Below are 8,374 nucleotides of genomic sequence, written 5' to 3'. Positions count from 1 at the left end.
CCTGTGTACATATATACCAGAAGTCATCAGACTCTGAGGTGGACTACAAGGATGTTGAAAATGGACAATCAAGGGTAAGAAGGAGTACCTCCAGAGGTTAGGTAGCTGGGAAAGGAAAATAGTACTGCACAGCCTTCAGATCTTACTTCCACTCCTTTGTCAGCATCCAGTACTCAGTGTGAACCTGCTGGACACCACCGTACCATGAGACAAAGCAGCCAAAATGCTCTCCATCAGGGTGTTTCTGAGCTGTCATAATTGCTTCTGAATCAGTGCCTCAGTACAGCAAACCGTGTTCTCAGCAATTCACACACTTCTAGCCTCAAAAGAGCAAATTGTGTGTTTCAGAATTGCTGCAAATCAAAGTAATACACTTAACTCACTCCAAATAATGGCTTGATCCAGGCAATACTCCCTGGAATAGATGAAAATGTGGGCCTTCATTAATTCAGTTCAGCAGGGTCCAGATTTCACCAAAAAAGTAAGGGCACATAACCTATTTGGGTCCTTAAATTTTAGATTTTCAATAATAAACATGAGAATGTTTCACATCTTATCATCTGAGGAAAAAAACACACTCTAGTTGTTTATATAATTTATTGATAGTGTACATATTTTTATATAGTGCATTATAATACTGACTGCTATAATCTTTATAAATGCTGAGTTAACTATTTTTTATAATTCTCACAACAAAAATAATCAAATATCATGCCAACATTTTGTAACAAATTATCACATTAAATCCATTTGGATTCCATGACATATTTATCTGTACAATGGACCCCATATCACAGAGCATTCACAGTGCATAAGGTCACAGTCATTGAAAAAATAAATAACATGAGAGATTTCTGTTATTTACAGTTTACAAACCCATCCCTTTCTGTTTTCAAAGTAAGCAGTTCCAGAAAGTTTTAATAATATTTAAAGAGGTATCACACCTCCTAAAGGTGCACAGCAAATGCCTGCAAGTACGAAACACAGGTTTTTAAAAGGTTCAGAATTCGTTTTAGTGATCATAAATGATTTCAAATACTTTCTTGCAATGGAGGAGATAGTGTGAGCCAAATTCTATGCTCAGTTCCACTGACACAAATTTGTGCCAACTATCAGGACAGTAACGAGCACTGTCACCACTCCCAAGAACGTGAAGGCAAGAATTTGGTCACAACTTTGCTGCAGTTACACCTATTTGAAACAGAGGTGCTGCTGGGGAAGGAGATTTACAAGTGTTCTTTGCATACATAATTGGTATATGAATGAAGGCCATAATCTTGCTGTAAAAATCCTCTCAAAGGAAGCATCTTTACTGTTGTTATCAATCTTTCTAGAGATTATACCTGTCTAGTTTTCATATACTCTGATACTTTTAGAATTTGTTATCATGTCTAGTGCTATAAATCAATCTTTAGATTTGTCTTTCAAGTTTATCAAGACCACCTCACTGATATGATGGCAGTGATTGCCTACATTCATTGTGCAAGTAAAAAAGAAAAAAAAATGGGATTAAATTCAAACAGGCAATTCTTCTAAGAAAATATCCAAATGGTATTAATTTCCCATAATCATTAATTTCTTTCAGACAGTGCGCTGTATGTCAGAAGTATGGCAGCAAGCAGAACCACACGAGCAGCAAATGGCCACAACCATTACACATCTCAGCCTGTGCAGAAGCAGCTACATGTATCTCACATGTCAGGACAGGGATGTATAAGATTTCACAGATTTCTTTTGGGAGTAAACATGAGAACCTGACATATGGGGAAATGTGAGAAAAGTATGTGCTCAAGTTATTCAAAAGGAGGTTTTTAAATATGCACACAGTAGGTCAGAAACTGGAATGCACATATCAGTTGAATGGCATTCTCCTCTTCAGCAGAACATCCATCACTTGCATACAGACTTTTCAAAATAGTTCAAGAGAATAATAAAGGGTTTGGTACAGAGTTGCTGGAACTAAATGCTGTCATTTACCTGTGTAACCATCACATAAATCTCACCACCCAATAAAATGAAAAATATGGAGTTCAGACTCAAAGAAATAAAAAGGAAATTGTGTAGCGAATGCACGAGCTGCAGATTTTTTTTCTGAGTGTTTAAACACAAATAACTAATAGAGAGAGATCTGAGGCTTGCAATGACAGAATGTTATGCTTAAAGGTGATGTATTTCAATTAGGAAGACTCTTTGGTTTCACCTGGCTATCAGTTATTTCAGTGTCTGATTCATATTACATTAGGTCTGATCTTTCCTTGGCATGAATTATCAGGCAGTATTCATACAGCTTAAAGCACTCTACCAAAACCAACTAATAGTAGGACACAAGTAAATGGCATTACAATGGCAAGAAATCCAAGAAAGGAAGACAACAAAATCCATGTGGGATTTGTGCAACTAGAGCAAATACATAATATAAACAAGTGCAATTAAAGCACAGTCACAAGGGAAATCAAAGACAGAATAGAATCTTCTCTATGATTGCTAAGTATTAGATTAGTAAAGACCTTTTCCATTTTGTTTACATGTTGACAGAAAGTTTACAAATATCATCTAAATCCAGAAACTAATTTTATGTTTGCTATAGCTGCAGCAAGCATATAAAAACAAAATAAAATTGGCACGCCAATGACTGAGCCAGGAGAAAGATGTTGACTATGCTGTACCTGTTGGGAAGACTTAAGGTGTTCTTCTAGGCTAGACCTCAGCCCAGAGAGCAGCCCTTACATCATCAAATAGATAACCATATCTGTAGCTTCTTAGATTTAGACATGTAGATCCTAAGCTTGAAATCTTTACACAAGCAATACTTTATAATGCAGTACAATTGTTACGGTAAATAACTGTAATCAAAAATTGTCAAACTCAATGGAAACTCCCACTTGCTTGCTACAGACAGGACTGCAACCTGTGGGTCTATGTGGGACTGTGCTACTCCAGGGGAACTGCAGCAGAAAAGAGCTGCTAAAAGCCCTCCTTGGCCAGCTATAATTCAGTTTTGCCCCCGCTCATACACACAAGGACAGATGCACAGTTTTAAAGTCTGAGACAAAGAACGTGTTCTCCTATTTACAAGAGTGGAAACTGGAAGTGGTATCAGCAGAGCAGAAGTCCACGGACTCTGGTTAAACCTTATAATTTGAGAAAGAAATAAAATCCTTATACTACAAACCCAGTAAAATATGAAAAGATCTGAATATGACAGAAAACCCAAAAACTGTGCTCCACTGTCATCTTAGGACACAATCCAGCAAGGCACTTGGATATATGCTTAGCTTTAAGAATGGAATCAAACCTGCTGAAGTTAAGCTTTGCTGGATATGGGATATCTTTTTCTGAGTTGTATTACTTTTCAGTGTTAGTATGCTGGCAAATTTCAGATCACACTAACAGTTTTACCTCTCACATCCACCAGCTTTCTTTTCACTCTTGAGCTGAACATTAACTTATAGAATACTGCGACACACATTCCAAACTCAGCCAGCTAACTCTTGCAATGGTTAATAAAACAAAATGGCTACAAAATTTGAGACACAATCTGAACAGCTGCAGGATAGAACTGTACTAATTGCAGAGAGCCAAGCACAAATCACTCCTTTTCTTGATTTGAAAATGGCAAAATTTGCAATGGTTTCCTGACTACGCAAGCAAATTTTTTCTTTTTTTTTTTTTTCTTTTTTTTGGATACACGTGAAAGGCACTAGTTTGTTATTACTCTGCAACAGCCTACTGAATTACTGATACATTCTGATGTGGGTTTATCTGACACACAACGATTTGTCAATCAGATCTTTCTTGGACCATTCAGTTTACCCGCATGGCTTGGTGTATAACTCTATTTATTTTAGCATATGGATTATGACAACTTAAGAACCCTTTAAACTACTTCATATGATAATGTGTCATCAAGGCCCTGATACAGCATCTCATAATTCTTTGGCAAACAATACATCCTTGGTCATGTGGTGGTGTCAGAGGAGAACCCTACTAAGGTTATTTATAATTATAAGCATGGCATGATACCTGTCTCATAGCAGGATATGCATGAGACCATCTCATGAAATGCAACATTAGAATTCAATATAAATTGTCCTGAAGTGGGTCTATGTTTCAGGGAGGGTTGTAGATGACAGGACCAGCCACATGATTTAGCAGTACTATGTTCTGAGACTGACCCTTGCTAAACACAACACTGGTTTTCTGGAGCAGGTGATATTCAATTTAGGTAGAGTAATTCTAAATTATGTTTGAAGAACTCATAGCATTAGCAGACAAAAATCTGTGCATGTTTGGGCTGGGGGTCAGCTGCTACAGAAAAAAATGGTGCCTGTATTTTTCCAAAGTTGACTGGTTCAGAAATACGAAGGTACAGTACAGTTTGCTAGATCTGGCACTATAAGCTTTGATGCCCTCATGACTGTCAACTCAGCTTTCACTAAGCACTCAAAATCTGATTTTGGAACCACTCTTCTACTGTATGAAGACATCTGAGCTGCCTGAACCATGCACAGGAGAGCAAATATTTGGTTGGAGACAGTTAGTTCTCCAAGACCACACAACGGCAGAATATAGGAAAAGAACATTTACTCAGCCTCTCTCTGCTCCTTTCAGTCTTATATTTAAGTCATCACCATATTTTCAGCAGCAAACTGTCCTGAAAGACAGCAGGGGAGAGAGTAAGACTAGAAGGGGATGTTCCTACAGTGGTGCAGCAGTATGCTGCATTTTCACAGCCTTTCTGCAACAGAAGACTCAAAGATGAACATGAATTCCATCTCCTCAGCTTTATACTGCAGCAAAAATGTCTTGAATGCCTGGAAATGGGGTCATTGGCATTGTTGAGATAAAATGTGTTTTACTGCCATGCTTGCCTATTTAATAAAGCATTTTAGTAGTGCTGTATTTGTGGCCATCTTTAGAACTGGCTTGTTTAACGACAAAACTTTTAAATTATGAACCCTAAATGGATATTAATACTGACATTTGTAACAAAGTGTAAAGCAAGTAATAAATGTGTTGCTTTTTTTCTTTAGGATTACATTGAAAAGATCCAATTCCTAAAAAAAATTCAACAGCAGAATACACTCCTTAATTTGTACTAAAATAATTTTTAAAATAGCCATAATTGTAAACACATTGCCTGGTGTAAACAGTATTCTGCATGTCAGTTGGCTAAAAATAATTATTTATGATTTGTTAAAAGAAGGAACTTTCTGAATAAGTGCTTATTTACTAATATTTTATAGTATGTTCTCATTGACACAATTTTTTATATATAGTCTTAATGGAAATATTTATATATTTAAAAACACATCAACTGTTAGTTGATAGGTTTGGTTTATAAATATTAAAAAATTAAAAAAATCTATGTATAAAGTTAACTGTGCTTCTTTAGAAACTTTATGTGATCATTCACATACAGCTTCAAAATATTTTTAAAGTTTAGTAGCAATTCAAAATATGCTGTCTCAGTGATTTGCAATTGTATGACCACTACAATGTGGAATGTTACCCATTATTTCAATACTCTGGGCTGAATCTTGCTGTCAATTACATTAGAGTAATTCCTTACATCAGATTAATGCTGGTGGAAAGGATGTCAAATCTTGGCTTCTACTCGGAGTTGAAAAGAAGTATATTGTGCTTCAAAACTTGCATGCAATCAAATCAAGGACCATATTCTCTTGACAGACTTGCTTTTGTCTATGTGATTCTTATCTGCACTGCTCCACGACAGACACTCATCTTCATTAAGCTTCTGGGAATAAAGAAAAATTGAAGAATACACCAGTTTCTTGACTGATGAAATAAGCTTCTTCCTCCCACCAATCAAATTGAATCAAATCAAATCATAATCAGGGTGGGTTTTGTTGTCAGAAAGTCTGGATTATGTTCAGATACTACTCTCAGCTGATAACAACAACTGATAGTTACTGAGCACCCAGTTTTATTTTATTTGTTTAGTTTCTTCTAAATTTACACAATGGGCTTACAATGGCCAATGCAAAGTTTTTTGTGGTGTAATATTCCACAAATGCCAGTTTATATTTATGTGTACAGCATTCCTCATTAACAATAAAACATATTTTTCAAGTATGAATTTCTGCATGTAATTCTCTTCTTCAGTATGCAGATACTCTTGACTTCTAGTGTGCATCATCACAAGTGATACAACATACAACCATTTCCTCTTCTTTCTCTGCCACGTTGTTCATGTTCATTGAACAGAGTGATAAATATCCAACACTGCCATCAACAACTGTCAGTGAAGTTCCTCTATAAGCAGAGCACTTGAAAGGGAAATGATGTCCTCAACAGTGCATGCCATGATATGTGCCTTGGACTTTCCGGTCCTGTAGCTGAGATATTTTGAATGAGCCAAGAAAAGTTCTGAACTTGCCTCTTATCCTTCCATGGAAAGTAAATGTCAAAACCAAAAGAACTATAAAGATTTTTTTCCTGTCCTCTTGCTAACCTTGGTGATGGTTGATTGTCTGCAAAAGGAGAATGAAAACCACAACAGAATGCCCAGAAACAGGTCCTTTTAGAGTGCTGCATAAGATCCACGTAGCTTTATGTCTGAGCAGCAGTACCCAAAGAGGAGGAAAATGCTTTGGTTGCCTTGAGCTAGCATGTTAAAAGGAAGGTATGCTTTCCTTCCATATAGGAAAAAGTGCTTGTTAGCTGATGAAGCAGGAACGACACTCAAATTACTGATGGAAAGAAGGTAAAAATGTGAAATGCCTCCTGCCATTTACAGCATGTATAATCAGAAGAATTTCAGCCTCTCTCCTCATTGTGGTTTAAAGTTCTTCTCGGCACATAGGGAAGTTGACAAAGGTGAAGACATTAAACTCTATCATTATAGATAAACACAGGAAAACAGCATAAAGAAACAACACGTAGATGCCTAATTTCTTGTCAAGTTTCCACTTATTTGCATGGATTCCAAACACCTGCAAGCAAACGAAGTATTAGTTAATTAAGTTCTGAAGGAAACTTTTGGAAACATTCATTATAAGCTAAAAACAAGTCTTTTGAATCAGAGATCTTGTATGAAGATAAAAATACATTCTCAGTATTTTATAGATCAAAAAGGCTACATATGTTTTTCTGATCAAGAAAAGAAATGTAAAAGCCCAAACTAAGAACTGAAATTCTGGTTTGACTCTCAGTTGTCCTAAGATTGTTTTACAAAATATTTAATGAACTAAAATAGAGCACTGAATGAACTACATGAATGTCCCTCCCTCAAGTGCTCCCCTGCAGATTCTTTATGTCCCAGTAGTACACCAGCACCTAATGCCCATTCTTTCAACAGCTTCAGAAGAGGTGCTTTCTTTGCAGTCTGGCTGAGCTCCAGAACTAAGGGTAGTAGTAAGTTACAGGTAGCAAAGCAATGAAGTCCTCAGGAAGGCACCTCTTTTCAATGGTGTTGAGTGCCTCTGAATTGTTATTTGTTTTGCTCAAAAGTCTCCACTGAGTTTTGCTGGAAAGGTCTGTGCGAATCAGGGTATTCAGCAGAATAAACGAGACAATAATAGATGCCTCAAACTCAGCTGATATGGCTTTTGCTATGAAACGATTCTTTTCAGAAAAACATGAAGGGCTAGCATGGTAACACATCTGCATTATCTTCCCATTTTTTCCCAAAGTGCTGGTTACCAATATGCATGCAGCAACATCAGATACAAATGTCTACAGAACAACTCTGTTGTTTCACAAGCACTGCGCAGCGTGGCAGACTGGGGATAATACAAAAAAGAAGAAAAGAACAGGCTCTCACATCTTATGTATCAGATACATTAGGAAGTTAGTAGCAGAGTGAACAGCCCTGGTCATTCTACCACTTACATCATGCACAGGTGATGTGAAGTTTTGTAAGACTGAGTCATGCAACAGTGTGAAACCTCCAGTGATGACCCCTTCTTCAAAGCCTCTACAAAGTCTCCCAGGCAACCAGTGAAACACATTAGTATAAGTGAGTATTTTATACCTTTTTGATTCCTTATACCTGATTTGATTCTTCCTACAGAGGGTTCCCTGGGAGTCAGCAGGATCAGACCTTAAGTACCAGCAAAATTGACTTTTGAAACAGAATTAATTTTCCAGCTTGATAAATCATGTCACAAGGGCAAGTGTCTTACACTGAGTGACATTTAGCATCTGCATCACAGTCCTCACTGACTAGTACTTATTAACAGTTTAAGCTACAGTACTTGATTAGTCCAGGCTGGTTTTAGAAATCAGAGACAATGGCAAAGGGTGATAAACCATACCTGGGGGTCTTGTCCCAGCATAAAGCAGAGATAGGTCTGGGGTATGCACACAGGACCAAAGAAGTACTACTGGATCCCATAATTTCAACACTGTC

The 8,374-nt window shown here is 37.1% G+C and overlaps 1 protein-coding gene across 2 annotated transcripts in view; it reads right to left on the bottom strand.

Moving 5' to 3' along the window:
* Positions 1-580: 580 nt before the first annotated feature.
* The window catches only part of SLC24A4 (solute carrier family 24 member 4), a 97,459-nt gene continuing 89,665 nt past the window's right edge, over positions 581-8,374 (bottom strand). For both annotated transcript variants that reach the window (XM_039382670.1, XM_027746101.2), the window contains exon 17: positions 581-6,956. In XM_039382670.1, coding sequence (XP_039238604.1) covers positions 6,804-6,956 — 153 coding nt within the window. In that variant the 3' untranslated portion in view covers positions 581-6,803. The remainder of the gene's footprint in view (positions 6,957-8,374) is intronic.

The sequence above is a fragment of the Pipra filicauda genome, unplaced genomic scaffold, assembly GCF_003945595.2.
Source record: "Pipra filicauda isolate LSUMZ 115617 unplaced genomic scaffold, ASM394559v2 scaffold27_size4233163_pilon, whole genome shotgun sequence".
Classification (NCBI taxonomy): Eukaryota; Metazoa; Chordata; class Aves; order Passeriformes; family Pipridae; genus Pipra; species Pipra filicauda.
Note: the sequence above shows the minus strand (reverse complement) of the source record. Positions and strands in the feature narration are given on the sequence as shown.